The sequence below is a fragment of the Gymnoscopelus microlampas genome (genome assembly GCF_963454915.1).
Source record: "Gymnoscopelus microlampas genome assembly, chromosome: 16".
NCBI lineage: Eukaryota > Metazoa > Chordata > Actinopteri > Myctophiformes > Myctophidae > Gymnoscopelus > Gymnoscopelus microlampas.
The window spans coordinates 36,093,058-36,118,127 of record NC_139953.1 but is presented as its reverse complement, the minus strand read 5'-3'; the positions used below and the strand labels follow the sequence as shown (position 1 = coordinate 36,118,127).

Below are 25,070 nucleotides of genomic sequence, written 5' to 3'. Positions count from 1 at the left end.
TGCAGTAACATCATTTTGATTCATATTTGGTCAGCACTGCCTAGTTTGATAGTGTGATATGAGTTACGCTAGCTGGCCCGGTTGCTCTGGACAGACTTAATTTGCATGAAGTTGAAGTCGAGTCCATTTTAATGCTAATTCAGATACAGCAGTTGGTCTGTCAACTTGCCTTGCTGTATTCATTGTGCACCGCGCAGCCAGATCTCCTGCTCTACAGTGGTAAATGAATTGGGCCCGTTGACTTGACATCCGTCAACTGAGCCACACCGATGTGTGTCAATCACATCTATGCTCTTCTTGCCACTGGAATCAGAACATGGGAAAAAAGTCAGTCTGTCACCCGCCCAAGAGAAGTGGTGGACTGATGGATTGCCCACAACGTTTCCCGTCTCCCCCGTCGACAGCTGCAGCCACGGGCCAAGGTATCAGGGCCCATGACCTGAAGAGTCTGGTCTGGCAGGCTTGAGTTTGAGCCACCGCTGGCGCTGTCTTCAAAGCCAGAGCCTCCCCATCCTTCCCCGTAGGGTTTGGATGAAGGAGGGAGAAAGTAGACATCCCCAAAGGCGCTTTTTTTCTCAGCCTGGTATGTTCTGTCTGACTGTCTGATATTCTGCTGCAGGTTCACTACTCTCTTTGAAACTGAAGGTGATGAATTGTGTCATATTGCGGCTAGCTGGGATGCAGGGAGTTAGAAACGAAGTTCTAACCTAAATAATAAGACCTTTTAATGCTAGAGTGTTTTCTCCCCTGTTCTTCTTCATCTTTCCTTTGTTGCTCTCCCTCTTTCTCAGCACGTCCACAGTTTCTTTCCACTTCGTCTCAACATCACCTGCATTTTTTCTCTCTCTCTCTCTCTCTCTCTCTCTCTCTCTCTCTCTCTCTCTCTCTCTCTCTCTCTCTCTCTCTCTCTCTCTCTCTCTCTCTCTCTCTCTCTCTCTCTCTCTCTCTCTCTCTCTCTCCGTGTGTGTCTTGCTGAAGATCCCTTTTGATTATGTAACAGTCTTTATGCAAAGTATAAGACTTTTTGGAGGCAAAAGTGGCTTTGCAGTCAATCATGGGCTTAGTTTTCATACAGCCTCAGTGTTCAGAAGAAAGACAGAAATTGTTTTTTTTAACCACATGAACCTTATGTTGGGCATGTCATTATAGGCAAAAATGTTCAAAAGATTTCAAAATTCAAAAACAAATTTTCCTTCCCCTCCAAAAATAACAAACATTATTCACAATGCTGCATCACTTTGTTAGCTTTTAGATCGAATCGATTATTTTTGCTATTCATTGTACAATGGAGTATATGGCTAGAGTAGTCAGAGAGGTATATTGATAGTGGATACTTATTCTTGTGGTATGATGAGAGAGACCAAAGCCGATTTTCTACTTAAACGCTCGACAGAGTTTGTCTGTGCACTCTCCTTCACAGTTCCAAATGGTTAGCTAGTAAATGCCTCATTTACTTCTACAGTAATGTGCTTATTTTAACATTTTCGTGTAAATGAATGCCATAATTGACCATTCTACAGTGTCTCACAAATGTATCAAAAACAGCAGATCTACAAGCTCAAAACGCAACGTGTTTTTGAGCTGCTGCTGCTGCTATGTTTTGCAAATGTTTGAATTTCAATCCTGAAAAGTGAACAGTTTTAGTCATGAGGTTTTCACCCGACCGCAACGTTGTGCTGTGTGTAGCTTGCGGGAGGTATAAAAGCCCTGGCTCTGAGGGCTAGTGTGAAGGCCTGCTGGGTAGTCATTGGCCCAGTTTGGAGAGAGGAGATGAGGGGGGGCTGCTAACCGCACAGAGGCTGTCAGGATGGCTTACGCCACACATCAGCCCTGCTGTCACCTCCAGCACCACCGGGGCACAAACCCATACATTGGCTCTGATGTCATAGCCGTGTGTGGTCAAGTGTGCTACCCGTACATTACAAACACATTTCACAACACATCATGGTACATGTTTGAGTCATAATATGCTGTATGTTTGAGTCTGGAATTCTGTAAAATTGTTGAATCATTTTGTTGTTGTTGAAAGTTTTAGAACTATGCGGGTGATTTATGTGCTTGTACTGTATGTCCACTGTCGTCATATTAGGCTAATAGCGTAAAGGGATAGGGATAGTTTTTTTTAGTTTTAGTCGCATTCCTAAGCCAATAATTTGATGACCAGCGGACCAGTAGGCAGCGGTTCCGGTAGGAGATACAAAGGAGACTTTTTTGTGTCTCCTACCGGAACCCACTGCTCGTCATGCGACAAAAACAAAAAAATATCCATGAATTCAAGTCTCCATGGGGTGACTAAACGATAGATAAAAAGTCCTTTTGGGAGTGAACTATCCCTTTAAAGGGGAATTTTGGACCACCGTTTTCTTACCTTTTCTATGATATTATGATATCCTAGGATGAATGGTACAGAAGAAAAATGTCATAACTCCATCCTGGATCCCTTTTTTTTTTTTTTTTTTGAGATGTATGTATGTATGCATGCATGCATGCATATACTACAGACAGACAGACAGACAGACAGACAGACAGACAGACAGACAGACCGTCCCCCTCCCTCGTGAATCTGTAGGATAGCATAGCAGTGACAATGTAGAAATATGTGTGGGGAGGAAATGAGAATCAATTGGCATAACAACTACATTTGGGAGAAAATGGGGTAAAAAAGTAAAAATAAATCAAAGAAAATAATACATAATACAGTTTGTACTCACTTTCCATGCCCGTACTCTGGCACTTTATGAAATGGAACGGCTCAGCATTTGATGCGAGACCCTAATTTTCAATTAGCTCAGTCAGAGCTAACTAAAACTAAACTGAAATCAAACACCGAACTGGAAAAAACTAAACAAAAAACTAAAACTAATGAATATTTCAAAACTATAATAACTCTGCCGCATGCCGCACTGCAACTAACTGGGCCAACTGGCATCTCTGTAGATGAATTATTCTGATGGATATGTACCACACACTCTGCCTGTCTCCTCAGAGAAGATGGCCTGGCAGGTTGCTATTCATCCAAATTGGCTGCTTAAGAAGAAAGGTTTGAAGAGGGATTTGCCTTCAGACTTGGCTCTATAACGGTTTTGTCATAGGATTCACTGTTCTGTGTGGAAGCCTTTTTTACCATTTCCCCTTTTGATCAGGGAAAGTCAACTTAGCACAGCTACTCTGTAGGGCTGCAGCTATCGATAACGTTTTTACTTTATATATGTACCGTATATATAAAAGTGTGTTGATCTACAAGCTCACAACGTCTCGCTTCACGATGCGTTGTCAGCTTGTACATCTGCTATTTTCGCTGTTTCTATGGCTGTTGAGGATACAGTATGTTTTATTCCTGCTTCTGGTCAGACTGAATTAAATACATGCATTTCCTTCTGGGAAATATAGACTTCTGATGTTTGAAATTAATGTTTGATAATATCACAGTTTAACATTTACTGTAAGTAGAAATGTATGCCCTGGCAAATTACCAACATTTTTCAAAATCTTTCAAAAAAATGTCCCTTAATTTCTTAAAAAGAGCGAGGATAGCAGATCTACAAGCTCATGATGTGTCACAATGCAGCCACAATCTTTGTTTCATCTTCCAGCTGTGTGCTGGTTGGTGGCCGGTGGCTGCGGGGTGACGCACAGAGGGAGAGCCTAATTGACCTTGCGCTCTCCAACGGGCTCAAACGTTCCCCTTTGGCCTTGCGGAAAGCGCTTTGTTAACGCGACCCTGTGACATCACCAGCTGCCATTTGTGACGGCCTGTGACCTCATATCATATAGGTCAGGATGATGGTTTGAGTGTTGATAGGAATCAGCTGTAGGCCAGGTCTTGCTGCGCTGCCCCTTGGCCACTTAAACTTCATTGTACGCAGAATAGCATTTCTACAAGATCACAATGCGTCTGAGCTTGTTGATCTGCTATGTTTTCTGTGAGAGAACGAGGATGTCTATGGCCTTTTCAATGTGCTAGTCCCCTGGGAGAATGCAGAGGTGGAGCGCAATACCTACCATCCAAGTACTTGTAGTGTACCGGCACAGAGCCCGAGATACCCAATATACCTCATACGCAGAGTTGCCGGTGACCGGGATCGAACTCAGAACCTTGCGAGTCCAAAGGCGAATGCCCTAGTACCGACTGAGCTACCCGGACACTAATATTAATATTATTCACCTATAATGACATGGCCAAAATAGGGACACCAGATTGAAAGTATGTAACGATATACTATTACTAGGCCTTAATGTTGTTCTCAACTAGTTCCTCTAGATATCAAGAAGGCTTATGTTATAAAACATTGTAATACTGGCTAGGTAGCAGCAGCTGTATCTAAATCAGATGCTTTGTTCTTTGGCCTACATCTAGGACTGTCCCTCTGTGGCTTGCCTTGCCCCCGCAGTCGGCAGACGGCAGCCCGGGCCGAATCAAAACAAATCGCCACCATCATTTAATTTTCGTCATCATCATCACCCGTCATCATGTTACTGAAGTCACTGATCTAACGCCTCCAGTCCACCCATCAGCATTCCATCCCATACTCACCATCATCCTCATCATCATCATCATCATCATCAGCCATCCTCGTTCAAGCACCCACCACCCACAGACTGACAAGGTTATTTTGTATTGAGAGTAACAGTGCTTTGCTCTGCTCTCACCCTACCAAGTCAACGTCATAATAATCAAATTTGCCACCTGCTGTGACTGTATACCCCCCCCCCCCCCCTCGTCCCCCCGTCCCACACACAGAGGAGAGGATATATAAGTATTCAGATTAATGCAGAGGGCTTTGAACATGTCGCGGCTGCCCGGGGCAGGGTCACAGGGGGTTAAAGCAAGCAGATGTTTCTTCTGGCGCCTAATCCCTTGGGCCTTTTGCGTCTACACACGACTTCCCAAAAAAAAACACCTGACTCAATGGAGTATAGTAATTGACCTTAACATAACCCAAAACGTGTTTACTTCCTCTCGTCACGTCTCTCGCCTTGAGCCTGAGAGCTGAGGTACATTTATACTTGGTTTGCGCAACACGATGCACAACCAAGTCTAAATCGGGCATTTTACAACCTCAGCTGTGGTTCCTTCTCTGCGGCATCATTCGCTAGTGTGTCTCCTCTCGTGCTCCCATAAGCATGGTCTAATCCTGTCTCAGTTCAACCAGTGGTTCTCAAACCTTTTCATGTCAGGGACCCCCATGTTAATGATGTACCGTGTTTGGCCACGGACCCCCATCTGAAAAGATTTTGTGCCAGGGCGGACCACTATTAGATAAGATTTGTGTTCAAATCATTCACAATTGTTAAAGGTTGGGTATTTTTTGGTTAAAATAAAACGTTTTCTAAACAAAGAGGTTTCTGTTAATGTTTAAGCACTATTGTGATTGTACTCATTGCTGTTAGTTCAGTAACAGGATTCTCCCCGTCTCTCCGCCTCTTTAATAAACAGAAAATACATTTTTGTGGAAAGCGTACCCATTCAGCTTCAATTTGATAGTGTTCCAAGTAACTTGTTTAATCGGTATCCTGTCTGAGTTCTCTATCCTGATTGGATAAAATAGGTAAATAGTGCTTACTGAAGAGCAGGAGAGACGGGGAGACTCCTGCTACTGAACAAACATTCTATATCAGGGGTACCCGGTAGGCAACCTTAGGCACAGGTTCCAACATTGGCACAGGGGAGGGTGATCACTGGCACACTGGCATAAGTGAGAGAGAGAGGATTTTTCTTTTAAGCCATTGAGACCTGAAGCCGATTCTACATGTCTCCTAAATCCCAACAGTTTTCTAAAAAACGTGTGTTTGGCCACCGACCCCCATCAAAATAATTTGTTCCAGGGACCCCCAGGAGCAAAGATTTGAGTTAAAAATGTTCGCTTTAAAAAAAAATATTTTCAAATATTTGCACACATTTTCACAATTTTTCAAAGATAGCAGATCTACAAGCTCGTAGCGCGGCACTCGGTGCCGCGCTATGAGCTTGTATATCTGCTATTTTTGAATAGCCCAAAGTGTAAAATAATGCTTTTTAGCTCAAATGTTTCAAAAGAAGAAGAAAAATAAGGTTATGTTTTTGGACAATCAAAATCAGTTGGAAATATTTAATGTTGATGTCATAATTAAACGTAATGTGTTGATATGCCACACTGACTATCTGAGTTACCAATGGATAAATTAACATTGAGGATTTTACTGTGTATTCCGCTAATATCCTCTCTTTTGACTCTTTTAATGAGCTCCATCAGGCTTTTGTAATGCTGTGGCTTCTTCTGGCTTGAGCATAAATCAGAGTTATATAACGTGTCACATACATGAGAAAATATGTCTTCTTGAAGCACTGGTTGGGTTTTTCTTTTCATCAGACATTATGTGAACTGTGTATTGAAAATATCTTTCGGGTTGTGCTGGAACTCTGTGTGTATGTGGGTCATTCTGGGATATGCACCATGTACTCTATTCAAGGGAATAGTTGGGGGGGGGGGGGGGGGCAACAGCAATGACATTATTCAGTCTAACCCATTAAGACCTGAGGTGATTCTAAAAAATGTTTTCAAAATCCTAACCGTTTTTTGAAAAAAATCACACTTTTTTTTTCTCAAGATTTTTCAAAATAGCTGATCTACAAGCTTATGGCGCGGCACTTGGTGCCGCGCTATGAGCTTGTAGATCTGCTATTTTTGAATAGCCAAAGAAATCTAAAGTGACACAGGTGCGTTCCAGGTCTTAATGGGCTAATTCACTGCAATTCAATTTGCCTGTGTGACAGGGTTACTATTAATTATACCACCACACAATCCAGACTGTATTTGAAGTGTCGTAGTCTTCAGGCTTTTACTGTAGCAACTCAAATCTGGGTGGCAGTGTGAGTTTGAGGAAGAGCCCCCCCCCCCCCCCCCCCTTCATCCTTGCTCACCCTTTCATGCTCCGTCTGTCAAACTATATACTTCTCGTTTGATGAATAGTGAAAATTGCAGATCTTGTATTTTCACAATTTCACTATTTCACTATTTAAATCTTGAAAAAGGCTATTTTATTTTTGACTCATTTTGATAATATAATGATGCAAAAATTAAAGTTATGATTTTGTGAAACATGTTTAAAATGCTGGACTACATCCTAACAGACCAGGCCTGTGCTCTTTGGCGCCTAGCATTATATGACAACCTGTTTACTTCATGGACATTAACCTGTGTGTGTGTGTGTGTGTGTGTGTGTGTGTGTGTGTGTGTGTGTGTGTGTGTGTGTGTGTGTGTGTGTGTGTGTGTGTGTGTGTGTGTGTGTGTGTGTTTGCTCCTGTTACCTGGTGCTAGCGGTGAAGAGGCTAATGAAGGAGGCAGCTGAACTGAGGGACCCAACAGAACACTACCATGCCCAGCCACTGGAGGTTGGTCCAGGACCCCCCCCCTCCCCCCCCCCCCCACACACACACACAATATGTATCCAATGTTATTCTATTTACTTGCATAATGGGGATACTCTAGTGTTGTCATATGCATTTACGTTGCCTTGCAGACCTCTGTAATTTAGTTCATGAATCCATCTGCCACAAACGTTCTCTTTGGACTGCTTCAGAACATCTGACAGTATGCCTAGTACTACACCTACAGTACTTAGCTGGTCACACAATGGACCGTTGATATGCCAGGGTCATTCCTATCATGTTCATTTGCGCTGTTGCCACTCGGCAGCTTTTGTAAGCTTTGGTAAGAGGTGTTAAATGGTTGTTTTTGATACGCGACAACGTGAGGTAGACGCACTCTCACGGCTCTGAACTAGTGGAACGACGCTCCACCGCACCCCACCTCCAATACACCCCTACACACACACACACACACACACACACACACACACACACACACACACACACACACACACACACACACACACACACACACACACACACACACACACACACACACACACACACACACACACACACACACACACACACACACAGCACACACACCCAGCACACACCCAGCACCAAGACCATTGCCTCACTAGTTCCACAAGTCAGTCACATATACTATAGCAGTAGTAGTTCATATTCCTTCAGCAAATTAAATTCGCTCAGTAATTTAGGGCCATTAAGAGACATTAACATTTTCACTGCCTGCCTATCTAACAGTGAAAATGACAAAATGGATACATCGTCCACCCGTATCCTCTCGGAGCGACAAATGTCAAATCACTGGCTTCAGTTTACCCTTTGTGACATGCATGCATGTCACCAGGCGGTGGTTCAACGTGACATCTCTCTCTCTCTCTCTCTCTCTCTCTCTCTCTGCCACCTACAGGACAACCTCTTTGAATGGCACTTCTCAGTCCGCGGGCCCCCCGACTCCGACTTCGATGGTGGGGTTTATCACGGGAGGATTGTCTTGCCCCCAGAGTACCCCATGAAACCCCCCAGCATCCTTCTCCTCACAGTAAGATGTAGCCCACAGCCCCACGCACGCACGCACGCACGCACGCACGCACGCACGCACGCACGCACGCACGCACGCACGCACGCACGCACGCACGCACGCACACACACACCCTATGATGACATGCCCAAAATAATACTGTATTACACAGCCTCAACCTCTTGCTCTCGCATGTTTTGACACAATTCACACACACCCCGACGGTGACAAAATAACACATCTTAGTCATATCCATTTGCTCTCTGAAACCATGAGGTAAGTGTTCAGTCTGTTGATATAGCCGGAGACAGAAAGTTTTTTTTTGTTTGTGGTTACATCACAGTGACTTGTCAGAACAAAGCACAGGCTGTCATTGCTACTGTCTGACAGAATTGCCATGGTGTTCTGAGAACAAGATGCCTTTTATACTGTACATGACAGAAGGTGCATAAGACGTACTGTATACAATCAAAAGATAATGCGACAAGAGAGAAATGGAGTGACGCATGCATTTTTTTAAACCTCCTTTTTCCTTTGCACCTCTGCAATTGGCAAGTTTCCATTTGCTCTTCGAAGGCTTACTTTATTCTCAATTAACCTTTTCTCTTATTTTTGTCAGTATAACGTTTGAAGATTATGATATTATAAAACATACATTAACCACTTTAGCCGTATTTTATACATAGGCTATTTGAAAATAGCCGATCTACAAGCTCACAACGCGTCGCATCGCGACGCGTTGTGAGCTTGTAGATCTGCTATTTTCAAACATTTTAGTGCTTTTACTTTTGGTACTTAAAGTACATTTTGATGCCAACACTTTTGTACTTTTACTCAAGTAAATTTTGAATTCTGGACTTCTACTTGTAACGGAGTATTTCTATATTGCAGTATTGATACTTTTACTTAAGTAAAGAATTTGAGTACTTTTTCCACCACTGCCACTCACTCCCATCCCCATGCATTTTCTTTTCTTTTAGCCAAACGGAAGATTTGAAGTTGGAAAGAAGATTTGTCTGAGCATCTCTGGCCACCATCCGGAGACATGGCAGCCCTCCTGGAGCAGTAAGTTATTTCCTAAGAAAAGCTGTGCTCTTACTAAGTCACAGTCCTTTTTTCTTTACCCACAAGCAACAACCAACTTGTGGGCGTTTTTTAATGTATTCTTTGATTAGTTTACAATGCAGAAAAGCTGTGCTTCCTGCATAAATTTGCCCCTGTTGGATAGGCAGTAATCTCTCAAGAACAGATGCGCTACTGCATCTGTCTGGAGGGCTATTCAGAAGGTGTGAACAATGGCCTACTAGTTGGCGGGCCTTAGATCAGGAAGCAAGCCGCGCTTTACCCAATCAAATGGAGTGGGCGGGATTGACATCTTGTGCGTTCACTTTCTAATGTGTTTCCACTGGAAACAAACCCAAAGTCATTCAACAATGGAGTCCTCGGAGCCGACAACACCACGGAAAGTTAGTAACATTTTAACTTGTTCTTCCATTATAGAAACAAGTGGGCTCATAACCAAAACGATCCATGTTCCGTGGGAGAAATGTTGTTAGCGTTTCGTGGGAGAAATGTTGTTGAAATGTTGTTTGTTAAAAGGTTAAAATACTATATTCTGATCGTAATCATTGCTATAGAGTGTTTGTTCAGTAACAGGTGTCTCCCTGTCTCTCCAGCTCTTTAATAAACAGAAAATAAATTTTTCGATAGGTGTCAAAATCTCAGCCAATCAGGAGAAAGTACCCATTTTTAAGCTTAATTTGTATAGTGTTCCAGTTCCAATTTTGTCTGCTCATTTCTTAGTGGCATCACTTCCAATTTCACTTGTTTAATCTGTATCCTGATTGAGTTCTCTGCCCTGGTTGGATAAAATTGGAAATGAAACTGAAACGAAAATGCATTTTCTGTTTAATAAAGAGGTGGAGAGACAAGGAGACTCCTAATACTGAACAAACACTCTATAGCAATGAGTACTATCAGAATATAGAGCTATTTAACACTTATTTTAACCAAAGCAAATCACTTACCCTACCTTTAATATTGAAAAAATAATTCCATGTATAAACTACCAATCCATAAAGATGTTATTAACTTTAATGAAACTAAACTCTAAAGATTTGAACAAAAGCACTTCATAGTGAGATAAAGCCCAGACAGGCAATAAAACTCCACTCAAACTGGAGCTACTTTTCAACCTCAATAAAGACATTTTCATTATTCTCAGAGCTCATTTCTGTTCCTGTAGCTAATTCATCATATTGACAAGTCATCCTTTCATGAAATTCAGCAGGAGGTGGTCGACATTCTCTCAACTGTACTCTTATTTCTTTATGACAATAAAAGCCATATTGAGTTGTCAGTCAGCAAACACACATTTTCACTCATCCTGCATTGTAGTATCGTATAAAGGAAAAGCAACCAGCTTGCAAAAAGTGACATTTCCATTAACCACTTTCAACCTGGTGTCCCTGTTTTGGGCATGTATTATAGGCAAAAACTGTCTAAATATTTTAAAGACGTTCAAAGATATCAGATCTAACAAGCTCACAACACATCATGATGACAATGATTACATTGTGAGCTTATAGATTGTGGTTAATGTTAAGAAAGTAAACAAAAGTGCATAACTAAACAGAAGCATATGAAGAGTTTTTGTCGCATTGATAAAAGTTTCACTTCTTGCAAGCAAGGAGCTTCCACTTTTGTTTGTTTGGTATTATAGATTGAAAGCATCTGTTCCCCACTGTTTTTGATAAATGAGATACCAGGAGGATCATAAAGCAAAACCTGCAGTACAAGAAAATAGTCTTTCAAATGCTAGGAAATAATGGAACTGGCTCTGATAGAAAAGAGTCACCTCAGTGATCTGCTTTGTGTTTTCATGGCCCACTTCTTGGTTTCTCTCCTTGATTCCATAACAAAATCTATAAAGGTCCCTCTGGCAGACTAATAAGTTGCAATGGGGAGGAGAAACGACTAAATCTAATAGTAGAAAGCAGCCCACAGGGATTAAGATTGTGACATTGGCCGCCGTTATTAGACACCATTTGATAATGATCACAGATGATGCAATAACCTCTAAAAGCACACCATTCCATCTAAAGACAATAATATTAAATGGCCATCCAAAGATGATCAATTTAGTCTGTATTGGCTAGACCAGATCACAGACAAAACATAACCGCAGTCATAACATAAAAACTGCCTGCTGACCCAAAACATATTGCACAGCGTGCCCCACTCTGTGTCAGCTGAGTGAATCTGTGAGCTGGAGAAGTGGGTGGGTGGGTGGGGGGGGTTGTCCTCGCAGCAGACGGCTGGTGCAAATCCAGGGCTTACGCACAGAAAACGGAGCATTACTCCCTCTTATGTAACACACCACTGGCAAACCTGACAGGATGCACTGGCTTTTTTTCATTTGGCTGTTTGTGGCGATGCAGACTAGAAATCGCTTGAGGTGTCTCATAGCCTGGGGATCATTCATGGCTGAGCCCTGGATGAGGACATGGACAAGAAATCAAGAAAGAAAAAAAAGAAACTGCATTCAATCTATAAAGAATCCCAAATAACTGCTCAAGTGAAATTGATATCTGTATGCCTTCTACCTTTTGTGCAAATTGTTTCCAACGATCCCCCCTCCTTATTCTGCACAGTCCTCATTGTACTTTTAACTTATTTTTTTAAAATCTTATATCATTTTCTTTTTAAATTATATTTTTACTTCCTTACTACATTATTATTATTATTATTATTATTATTATTTATTTGTATTTGCATTAGCTTGCTATATTGTATTAATGAATTAACCCATTGAGACCTGAAGCCGATTCTACATGTCTCCTAAATCCCAACAGTATTCTGAAAAACGTATGTTTCTATATCAGTGGTGCTCAATCTTTTTCATGTCAAGGACCCCCAAAATGATATGTATTTGGCCGTGGACCCCCATCAAAATATTTTGTTCCAGGGACCCCCAGAAGCAAAGATTTGAGTTAAAAAATTCGCTTTAAAACTATATATATTCAAAGATTTGCACACATTTTCACGATTTTTCAAAAATAGCCAAAAGTGTAAAATAATGCTTTTTAGCTCAAGTCTAAAAATGACAGTTCCAGGTCTTAATGAATTAAACAGTCTTAGTGGAACATTCCCACCAACATTTCGCTGCTTGTACCTGTATGAGAGAGTGGCAAATTAACCCCTCTTGATCTTGATCTCTTGACATGGCTCTTCTCTGTTTTATCCGGTACTAGTTGGTGTACACAGGTTCTGATTCTTTTCTCCCCCCCCCCCCCCCCCCCCACATTGTGTTTCCCCCTCTTCTTGTCTCTTTCAGTTCGAACAGCCTTGATAGCTATAATTGGCTTCATGCCAACCAAAGGAGAAGGTGCCATAGGATCCCTTGATTACACCCCTGAAGAGAGGAAAGCCCTTGCCAAAAAGTAAGATTCAGCCAGGCAATGAAATGGCATTTCAGTGTTTTCTTCCGTTTATGAAGAGTGGCTTGTGTGAGACACATAGGGAATGGTTATGAAGGGGAATAAGTGTGGGAGAAAATCTGTATTGATAATGAATGTATTACTTTTTCTTACTATGGCCTTATTCCAGTGTATAAACCCTGTCAACGTGGTGTACTGTGAATAGACAGTACCTTGGTGGTATTTAACCTCTTAAACCCTCTAGACTAGGAGGCAGGTTAACCAATTTAGACCTGGAACGCATCTGTGTCACTTTAGGTTTCTTTGGCTATTCAAAAATAGCAGATATACAAGCTCATAGCGCGGCACCGAGTGCCGCGCTATGAGCTTGTAGATCTGCTATTTTTGAAAAATCGTGAAAAAAATATTTTTTATATATTTTTGAAAAAATCTGTTAGGATTTAGAAAACATTTTAAGAATCGGACTCAGGCCTTAATGGGTTAACTGGAAATGAGTTGGCTCTGTACTTCTTTCCGTCTACACCAAATCTCTTTGCCAAAAATAGTCGATCTACAACGCGTGTTCCCCACAGAATATGGATGCCAAAAAAAAGAAAAGAAAAAAAGATAAAGCGTTTACATACGGTGAGCTTGTAGATACATTTTTTGAAATTTAATTTTTGAAAATAGTAAATTTGTTAAAATTATTTGAAATGATTCAAATACTTTTGCTCTCTTCCATTAAGGAAAGGATTACAAATAAAGCCTATTGGCTTCTTCCTTTTCTTGCACAATAACTTGTTCTCTTTTGATATGCGTTGTTTCTATTTTATATTACAATGTGCTAATAAACTAAACTAGACTATAACGGCATGCCCAAAATAGGAACGCCAGGTTGAAAGTGGTTCATCAGAATAAAACGTGTAACCTTTAATCATTATCCAACACATACAAGCTGACAATGTATTGAACTTACCTGGAGCTCTGGGAGTACAGTACAACGTGGTAAGAGGGACACACATTTACTCAACAAACCCCAAGCATATAATGCAGACCCAAAAGACAAATTTCCCCAGGACCCAAACTAGTGAAAATAGCCGTCCTACAAGCTCACAACGCGCCGTATCGTGACACGTCGTGAGTTTGTAGATCTGCTATTTTCAGTACTTCTTAAACGTTTTTAAATACATTTATGATTTTGCCCACTTTTTTATCTTTTGAAATAATGGTTCAATATTTACTTGTTGTGACCCATAAAAAATGGGTCCGCAACCCAAAAGAGGGTCCCGCCCCAGTGTTTGGGAACCACTGATATACTGTAATGCAATCAACCCCTGACCCACAATAGACCTGCCCTCCACCGTGTCCAATTATATGGGATAATTGAGAAGGCCCTCCTCGTTCTCAATTTGACAAATTAATTATCGCCCACAACGCACATTCCCTGACCGGGGCATGTGCCAGCAAGTTATTTTGCTCTTAATTTCACCCTTCTGAGAAGCGAGAGAGAGAGAGAGAGTAACACCATGTCGCTCTCCTATTAGCAGAAGAGGGGTGCTGATGAATTTCATTAGCACATGGAGATAAGCTGTAGACACACTGTTCCTCAACGTCGGGTCCGGTGCCCACCTGGGGGGTCTCCAAAATGAGTCCTTACGGGGTCTGTAACTCGTACGGGTCCATTTGGTTCTATTTGCATACTCTCAGAGTTAACCCATTAAGACGCATCTGTGTCATTTCTTTGGCCATTTTTGGAAAAATCGTGTGCAAATCTTAAAATATATATATTTTTAAAGCGAACATTTGTAACTCAAATCTTTGCCTCTGGGGGTCCCTGGAACAACATATTTCGAGTTCGGGGTCTGCAGCCAAATATATATCATTTTTAGGGTCCTTGACATGAAAAGGTTTGAGAACCGCTGATATATAGCAACTTACATTTTTTTCAGAAAACTGTTAGGATTTAGAAGACATTTGTATTGTGTGTGTAGTAAATACACACCGAATTTAAGAGTTTAATTAGCACATGGAGATGAGCTAAGACAGAATGTGTCCCCACCTGCTTGTTTATCTCCCGTGACGCCCATGGCTGAGATATATAGCACCTCACTTTTGATTTTCATCTCGACTTTTCTCTGTTGCCCCGGGGGTATTGTGAGAGCTGTCATTCAGTCTCGCCCCCCACTCCCTTTCACTGCCACCACCACACACCACGCATGGATTAATGTTCTCAGTCGCCACGACTCATTTCAGTCCTTTGGATTCCATTGAAACCAGCAATGTCTTCTATGGAAGCATCATGTTGCACAGGGAAAATAGCCGATCTACAAGCTGTCTTCTATGGAAGCATGTCTTCTATAGAAGCGTGTTGCACAGCGAAAATAGCCGATCTACAAGCTCACAACACGTCGCGATGCGACGTGTTGTGAGCTTGTAGATAAGCTATTTTCAGTTAATAGTTGTTTTAAAATGAAAGGTTTTTTTTAAGTGGTCAAACTAGCAATAGAATACGTGTTCAGAAGCATCTTCCATAAAACATGAATGAATGGTCTCAGAAATGTCATAAAAGCGAAAGGTTAAAGCCTTGATCTGTGATTTCGTCAACTGGTTGGCTGTATGTAGAACAGCAGCAACATAGGTTTACAATGATAATACCAGGGTCCCCACGGTCATGAAATTCCTGGAAATATTTTGAAATTAAAAAAAAAAAAATCCAGTACTGGAAAAGGTTTGAAATTGATCAAACATCATCAAAGGTCCTGGAATTTATCAAGGGTCCTGGAAAAATATTTGGCTATGCATTGTTTTTGGCTATTGATTTTGTTAAAACAAAACATTTTCATAAACATGAATAATATTACACGAAATATGTAACATAAGTAGTTTTTCACCGAACGGGCTGTGTGACGGCAGCCTAATGTATGTCTCAAACTTTATTTTTGCTACACTGCCTATCTTTGGGCATTCTACATAGGAGTAAGAGACACATTATTGCGCCGAATGATTGTTATATAGGCCTGGAAATTGGGCTAAATATTCTGGAAAAGTTTTGGAAAAGTTTTGGAAATTCATTGCTAAAAATGTGTGGGGACCCTGTAATACCTAAACATCATCCTTACATTTTCAGTCATGAGTTTTTATTTTGCTTTTTTCTATGAACATATTGTATTGGATAAATATTCAGCCCTGATACGCGTGGCTACATTTTGTAGAGGTACATTTTAGCCTAGTTCAATGGTTCTCAAACATTTTATTTTATTTTATTTTATTTTATTTCATTTCATTTCATTTCATTTCATTTCATTTCATTTCATTTCATTTCATTTCATTTCATTTCATTTCATTTCATTTCATTTCATTTCATTTCATTTCATTTCATTTCATTTCATTTTATTAAGGACCCCCATAACTCTGAGGTTCTATTTCGTTCCATTTGTATATAGAGTTACAGACCTGTAAAGTGTCCATTTGAACCCCCTCAAGGAACCCTGGTCCCCACTTGGAGAACCACTGGCCTGGTTCTCACAGCCATGTGAGAAGTCCTATCAAATCCAGCCAACATTAAGTTCTTGAAAAAGTATGTTGGGGTGGCTCCAATGTGAATCTCAGCCTGTGAAATCAGCCATCTATGACATACTGTACTTACGACATATGTATGACGCATAACACATATAGGCTCTAATGCAGCCTGACAGCATGTCGCAGGTTCGAATCCTGACGTAAATTTGAGCACTGGTGATGTCATCAGCTAGACCTTTTCAGAGCTAAGCCGTTCATATAGGAAGTGAATGGAGAAGTTATAGATTGGTTTTGGGTTGGTTTCCCCAAGACGAATATCACAGACAGGCCTGTCACAGACAAGCCTAGTGCACATGCCATTGCCACGGGAAATGCTTTTAATCAGACTCTCTGTCACACGAGAGGGAGTTTTGACTGATGCTCGTTGAGAGGGCAGATAAGGAGAGCAAATGAGCATGCTGGGTGTCTGGACAGAGTTGGCAGGATGGATTTCAGACAGGGTTAGCCAGTAGTGGGGGAGGTCAGTAGCAAAGCTGTCATCTGTGATGACGATTGGCACAGTGTGACAGTGGAGTACCGGCAAAAAGACAGACAGACATTTTAGTCTCTCAAGCCAGACAACAATTCCGCATTCTTCAAATGCTGCAGAATCTTTAACTCCGCCTCGTAAAAGTTCTGCACGGGAAAGCTGTCATCGGTTTGCCATTTCCGTTCACAAAAATATATTTTAAAATGTCTTTGAATTTCCATTCATGCTAAGCTGCAAGCTAGATAGGCTTTGACTAATTTGGTTAGTAGGAGTTACTTATACGGCTGCAAAGGCAAAACAGGAGTGAATTCTCTATGCATTTTCAGTAGGGATGCATCGATATTTCGGCCATCGGTCAACATCGGCATCGGCAAAACAAAAATGTTAGCTTTTTTTTTTTGCTGATTAAAGTTTCAGGAGTTTTTACTCTATGGTGTTTGTGATATGAAATGTAAGCTTACCATAACCACAGTAAACATTATCATGTCATATTCAAGGGCTTGTTTTTAACTAACTCCTGTCACTTTCAGTTCAGCACAGCTGAGGTGTGTGTGTCACTGTCCAGCTGAGGCTCGTTGACACTTGTTAATGTTACTTGCATCAAGGCAATTATGCTGTGTTTCTGCAGATTCTGAACAGTTATTTCTTGTAATGAAGATTAATTTCTTTCCCTGGCACAAAAGGGGGAAATAATGACACCAGAAACTAAATAAACAAATATCTGTATCAGTATCGGCTAAATTGTTATTTTAAACATCGGTATCGGCCAAGCATTTCCATATCGGTGCATCCTTAATTTTCCAGTACTTCCGATGTACAGACAGTTAGGTGGAAGCATTTGAAAACAGGTTAAGGTCTGTCTCGAGAAACTAGGAAAACATCAAAACACAAACACACACATTGGCTATTTCCGTGCGGCACTCGTAATATGACAAAGTATAAAGTAGGACATAGTGCAAAGTACTGTTGAGTTGAGGCTGCCATCTACCAAACCGTGTAATGACCAAGTGTTCTGATCACCACCAGGTCCCAGGACTTCTGCTGTGAGGCGTGTGGCTGCTCCATGCGCACGGCGCTACACGCTCCCTCCCCCAACAGCGATCCCAGCACAGAGGACCGCAAGGACACAGAACTAGCCCGGCAGATCAACTTCAAGGTTCACACTCCGTTCAAACAGTGCACAGCACAAACATCCTCCCAAACACAATGCTACTTATACAGTGATCAAGTACACAAAAGTAGTAAGAGTACTTAAAGTACCAAAAGTAAAAGTACTAAAATGTTTGAAAATAGCAGATCCACAAGCTCACAACGTGTTGCGAGCTTGTAGATCGGCTATTTTGAAATAGCCTACAGTAGGTATAAAATAGGGCTAAAGTGGTTAATGTATGTTTTATAATATATATGAATATCTGCAAAGTAACTACTAAGTAGTAAGTTTTCAAACAATTGTAGTGGAGTAAAGTACAATATTTGCTTCTGAGATGTAGTGGAGTAGAAGTAAAAGCATTGAAAATTCTAAATACTCCAGTTAAGTAAAAATACCTAAAATTGTACTTAAGTTCAGTACTTGAGTAAATGTAGTTAGTTACTTTACACCGCTGGTTTCAATTGAGTGAATTCACGTGTGATATATATTTAACTTCTCCAGCTTGAGGTGAGACATGACATCCTGAACCCGATGTATGTGAGATATGGAGGTGCTACATTTAACACTTATTTTAACAAAAGAAACATCACCCATTGATTCACAGTAAAGTCTTTATATTGTGGGCAGTAAACCATCTGGAAAATCTCCAGAAAGAGTCGCTTACTTTAAAGCTAAACATAAGTTATTGAAACACTCTGTGCTTTCGTTGAGTGACCTCCTTGGGGAGTGTGAAATGTTTTTGTTAAGAAAGTTCGAGTTTGCACTCCAATTTGTGTTCTCATCGACCGTCGGAAAGCTCGGAAGGAAAACGGTGTAGTCTAGGAACACAGGTCTGAAGAAATGTGATCGTAGTCCCACAGGGGGGTGTGTGTGGTTTTAGAGGTGAGCCATGTGACCGCATCCTATCCCTACGCCATCCACTTAACTCTCTGAGAATGGCTCTAACCCATTGAAACCGGGAACGCATCTGTGTCATTTTAGATGTCTTTGCCTATTCAAAAATAGCAGATATACAAGCTCATTGCGCGGCACTCGGGGCCACGCCATGAGCTTGTATATCTGCTATTTTTGAATAGCCAAAGAAATCAAAAAATGACACACAGATGTGTTCCCGGTCTTAATGGGTTAATTGCATGTAAGACAACATTGCCGTTGGGAGTGCCTCGGGCGTACGAGGGAATTGCTGCTGTCGATACCGCTGACAACGGCGGCCATCTTTTCTGTGTGCTAATGCAGGAGGAGACCAGCTCGTCCAGACAGGCCAGCGAGACTGGAGGAGCGGACGGTACTAGCGAGGCATCATCCTCCACACACACGCAGGGAGACACGTCCACCTCAGAGACCCTGGAGGACTCTGAAGGACTACAGGAAGAACAGGTAACTTGGACAGAGAAGGCACTGGGGGGGGGGCCTGGCTACATTAGTGGTTCCCAATGTAGGGTCCGGGGCGGACCCCCACAGGTCTTTCATTCACTTCACAGGTCCTCATTCACTGCCAAGGACGACTTTTACGACTTTTTTTTTCAAAGGCCCACACTGCCACGGACTATTTTCTTTGTTGTTGGTGTTTCCACTAGATGGCGCTTTTCTCTAACACATGAGTGACCATTTCATCCCCAGATGCACACAGGACCAGGAGATCACATGATCCCAAGATTTACTGCTCCATTCACTTCCTGGTTAGCGCACTTGGGAAATCGTCTGCCTCCTGTGTTTTACTATGTATTTTTGACGAGACATGCTAATTTGAACGGCCTATAACAAGCGAACGGGGGGTCGCGATGACATTGTTTTTTTTCTTCGCGGAAGCACAGTGAAACACCCCGTGATTAGCAACATTCAGGGGTAAGAATTGCCAATTATTGTCTGGCAGTGAAAGAGTTAAGGAGTTGCAGGTCTGTAACTCTTGAGAGTGTATGAATGGAACCAAATTCTAAGTCATTATATGCTTTATTCACTCTGTCGTACGCCAGTGTCACGCGGCGAAAATAAGTCAGCTTCTTGTAGATTATTTTCAATATGCGACATCGTTGTACAACAGAGTATAAATCAGACACATAAGGGGTTAAAGGTCCTTAGACCTTTAACCCCCGTTAAACCCCTTTCCCTGTGCAATTACTGTTGATTGTGTCATGAGTGTACATCCACACAGAACGCAAATAATGCCCGGCGATAAAGCAACAGACTTTTTATTTGGAAAGCGCCGCGAAGCGAGGTATCGGCCTGCATGAATGAAGCATCAACTATATGAATAGTTCTGAAGAACAGCGTAAGAGCCCGGCCTTTAAGAAGTTATGGTTGTATTGTTGACATATACAGGACATGCAGATAACGGCTGATCTTAATATAGCTGATCTACAAGCTTATAGCTTACAGCATTTTTTTTCTGAAAATGTATGTACATTTTTCAACATGGAAAATGTCGTTTATTGAGATTATTATTAGATGCAATAATTGTGACAGGCCTAGCTGAGCTCTGTGCCACTTCAAACTCGTTCATCTGATCTTTACATTTTGAGTGTGTATTTGCTTCCATGCTCTAAATCAAAGTTACCCCCCCATTTTTTTTTCTTGACAAAATAAAGCCCGGAATCTTGAAAGCAAACCCCCAATCCCCCCCCCCCTCCCTACAATCCACCCACGCCTACTTAATGAGCTATCTCCGTTACTGACGTGGGTAGGGGGAATGATGCTTCAGGGACATTTTTTTCCTCCATGCTGTGAGTGTGTGTGGGGGTGTCACTTTATCATAGAGGATAACGGCAGTGGTGGGAAGTAACTAAGTACATTTACTCAAGTACCGTACTTGGGTACAATCTTAAGGCATTTTTGCTTTACTTGAGTATTTCTAATTTTCAATACTTTTAGTTCCACTCCACTACATCTCAGAGGCAAATATTGTACTCTTACTCCACTACAATTATTTGAAAACTTAAGTCACTAGTTACTTTGCAGATTTTGATTATTATTACAAAACACACATTCAGCCCTATATACATTTCGGCCATTTGAACATAGCCGATCTACAAGCTCACAATGTGTCGCATCGCAACGGATTGTGAGCTTGTAGATCTGCTATTTTCAAAAGGTTTTTATACATTTGAAAACTTACTTTTACTTTTGTAATGTAAGTATATTTTGATACCAACACTTTTGTACTTTTACTTAAGTATATTTTTAATTTCCGGACTTTTACTTGTAACAAGAGTATTTCTACATTGCAGTATAGATACTTTTACTTAAGTAAAAAAATATGAGTACTTTTTCCGCCACTGGATAACGGGCTCATCGATTTGGCTCATGGTTGGAATGGCTTCACTTGATTATGAAACACAGTCCAGTGAACAGGAAGTAGTGCAGATGGGCGAACCCGAGAGCCTCCATGAGGGATGAAAAGGATTAGGTGAAACCGTTGGTATCCAGTCAATTAACCCCCATCGTTCTCTGTCTGACGGTGACGCGGTTTGTCAGCCCCCATCGTTCTCTGTCTATAGGTGACACGTAGGGCCGGGCAATCAACTGAAAATATATCAAAACCGACATTTAGAACTAATAAATGGCTTCATTTTGCTCATGTACTGTAGGTTAACCCATTAAGACCGGGAACGCGTCGGTGTCATTTTAGAATTCTAAATCGTGAAAAAAACATTTTTTTTACATTATTTTCAAAAAACTGTTAGGATTTAGAAAACATTTTTAGAATCGGCCTCAGGTCTTAAAGGGTTAAAGGAGTAGTTCACCCAATAATTTGATGACCGGCGGAGTCTCCGGTAGGAGACCCAATGGAGACTCTTTGGATAAGCAGTTTTTTTCCCCATATACAAATCGACACGAAAAACAAAATTGATATTTTATGAAATCAATAATTAGTCTAATTAACCATTTAACCCTGTATTTTACGTTGTTGAACGTTGTTGGCAGCGTACAAAAATTGCTGCAAGCTAAGACAACAATAGCTCCAATCTGCAAGCTCACAAGTTGCTGCGAGCTTGTAGATCAGCTATTCTCACTATTTATTTTTAATTTTCATAATCGTTCATTAATCGGAAATTGTGGCAAAAGTGTGAAATAATCATGATAGTGATTTGAAGACATACCGCCCCAGCCTTAGTGGTGGCACGGTTTATCACCTTGCTGACATCCCGCTGTGCGGGTGAATAATTTCTAATGGAAATCATTCTCAGTGATGAGATTTGTTTGCCGGAGATGGTTCTTGGTATTGTTGTGGTATGAGCCACACGGTACAGTACACTGTGAATGACAAAAATAACACTAATCCTGCACAGTAACCTTTTCAACTATTCAGTGATAACAGTCCACAATGCTGGTAGATAAAGCTTCATGGAGTTGAATACAGATGTATTTGTTCAGACAAAACAGTGGTTTTCAAACTGTATGTGCCCAAGGCATACCAATTGGCAAGTCATAATCTGAAGGCACTCCTGTATTCATAGCGAAAATAGCCAGTCTACACGCTCACAACTGTTGTGATTGCCGACCTGCTTTCACTATTTTTGTCAATCTGTGAAAATAAATCGATAAATACCTTTTCACCTATAGTGCCATGCCCAAAATTGAGATGCCAAGTTGAAAGAGGTAAAAAATATAGAGGTATAAATATTGTAGGGTGCATGATTTGCCTCTAGATTGGGAAAGAGTGCGCTCAAATTACTGATATACTAAGTAAAAAGATCATTCTCCACTTTTCGTATAGTTCTATATTGCATTAATGTGTGTTTGTAACAAAATCCCAAGGCACACCAGTGTGCCTCTGCCTTAAGGGCACCACTGGTTTAGAACGTTTTCGTTTTTTTTCTAATCAGGGAAAGATGACACAAATGTCGATTTGTACAGCTTCTCTCATCACACGGTTTCTCAGCTTCATAGCCGATGGTGACAGTAGTAGTCCTGCAACCACAAATCCCTGCTGTTGGCCATCTTAGCAGCTCCACTGGAGCAATTGGAGATTAAGATGCCTGGCTTAAGGGCACCTTAAGGCAGTGGTCCTCGAACCTTTTCAGGCCGTGAACTGGAGACCCCCACCCTGACAAGCACTTGGAATTGTAGGAGTTGGGGCATTACATTTTGTTTGACTCGGTTCCACGATTACCGCCGCCGGTGCGGTGGAGAACTACCTTTTAATGGGACTTGTTGAGGAAGAGGGGAGCATTCCTTATTCCCTTCACCCACCCGGGATTTCTTAGCCACGGTGTGTTTGAACTTTCGTTCACAAACCCATTTCTCTAATCTTTGCCCTACCACTGTGTTCATGCGAAGTACTACGTTAGAGAAATCAGTCAGCATCTTTGCTTTATGTTGAGGGTTTTTCCACATGGGGAGCGACACTACATCTGTGTACTCGCTTGGATCTGTCGGGTTTGCACAGCAAAAAATCACTAAATGTGAAAAATATTTGAGATCACAGGCTTTGTATTATATCTAGATGCCAGCATTTTCACTGGGTCATTTTCATTGACTTAAGCCTTTAAGCTTAAGCAAAAATATTTGATCTACAAGCTTGATCGGCTATTTTTGAACATTTCAAAATGTTTGTCTATACGTATGACATGCCCAAAATAGGCACTCCAGGTTGAAAGTAGTTAGATAATATGGCCAAGGGGTTGATGTTAGCTAAGAGGATAGATTTCGGCGCCAGCTGCAACCCAGCAGGGGCGGATGCTTAGGCATGTTTAGAACCGTTTCAAAAAGATGTTTTGGTCCGCTCTCACCCTCACTCACAGTTTAAAAAAAATTACATAATAATTGTTCTGTTCGCATATCATGCACGTGTTTAGGCCTATGACAGTGCTGTCACGTTCTGATGACAGCGGCTAAGCAGTCTGTACGGCTAAGAGCCTCTTTGTATGTCGCGCATAGTTACAGAGATGAACAATTCACCGTGTTGCGTGTTGTTTGCAAAACAGTCCACTTAGTGCACTGGGACGTCTGACTTTTGGCTTTGTTTTGCCAAGCCAAGTGAACCACCAGTGCCGTGGACTCGCTGGAAGCAGTCTTTCGAGACATATTTAATGGCTCTCGATTTCACCGGGATCAGTGCAGCTTGCAAATTGATATTAAATAATGAAATAAAACATCCATTGGCGGAGGCCAAAATGAGTAAATTACAGTAAGAGATTTTAGCCAATCATGATTTGCAGTTTTTCAACATGGCTGTGTTGACACCAACAACAACTAAAGAGGCTTGCTTGAAATATTGTCAGGTTGTTGCATCAGCGTCCGTGGGTCCTGTGCCACCCGTACTGGAGCTGTCCAATTATAAAGGTGCTGAAATACCGCATCTGTCTCCAGACCCGGATTAAGACACGGCCTGGCGCCTCACTGCCTCACGGCCTGCTGCCCAGGGGCCCGAGGCTCCAGGGAGGCCCTGCAGGTGGCCCGCAAGCGCCAATAAATCATGCAATTTTTTTTCCCTGGACTGCAAAATGCCACTTTCTTATCCATCCTGTGGCAGGCAGGTGTCAAACAGAGAGCGGCAGGCTGATGAACTGCTGGGGCCAGATGATCAATCAAATATATATGGAAAAAAAAGGATTTACGTGATGTTTTCACTATAATTGGCGATAAACTGTTGGCAGACCAATGTTCTACATTTCTTTACAACATCCAATCCCTCCCAAGAAAATGAAATTCACTTTTCAAAACACTGGCAAGATTACTTTGCTGAGGGAACGGTCCATTTCAAAGAATTAATTAAAAGGAAAAGGAACCTCGCACACGTTTTTGTTGACATTGCCTTACAAATCTACTTTGCCAGTGAGCAACCCTTCAGGGTCTGCATTGTCTGTGCTTTGTAGTCTAGCTGACTGCATTTTATGTGATGGAGAATTGGCCTATTTTCCATCCCATTCAGCCTTTGTCTGGTTATAGATTAATAAATGAAAATGCTTTGTCTACCGTCCATGATGCTGACACACTTCGAACTCGAACAGACCACTGTTTGCGGGGAGGAAACTAAGAAACCTGCAGTTCAATTTAATCAAAGTGCCAAATCCCAACAAGTTGTCTCAAGACACTTTACATACGTACTGTATAGAGCA

The 25,070-nt window shown here is 41.5% G+C and overlaps 1 protein-coding gene across 1 annotated transcript in view; it reads left to right on the top strand.

Annotated features, from left to right (window-relative positions):
• ube2j1 (ubiquitin-conjugating enzyme E2, J1) overlaps positions 1-25,070 on the top strand; it is a 34,661-nt gene that overhangs the window by 4,150 nt on the left and 5,441 nt on the right. The window contains exons 2-7 of the mRNA XM_084083178.1: positions 7,299-7,372; positions 8,286-8,417; positions 9,377-9,461; positions 12,733-12,838; positions 17,889-18,018; positions 19,249-19,389. Coding sequence (XP_083939304.1) covers positions 7,299-7,372; positions 8,286-8,417; positions 9,377-9,461; positions 12,733-12,838; positions 17,889-18,018; positions 19,249-19,389 — 668 coding nt within the window. The remainder of the gene's footprint in view (positions 1-7,298; positions 7,373-8,285; positions 8,418-9,376; positions 9,462-12,732; positions 12,839-17,888; positions 18,019-19,248; positions 19,390-25,070) is intronic.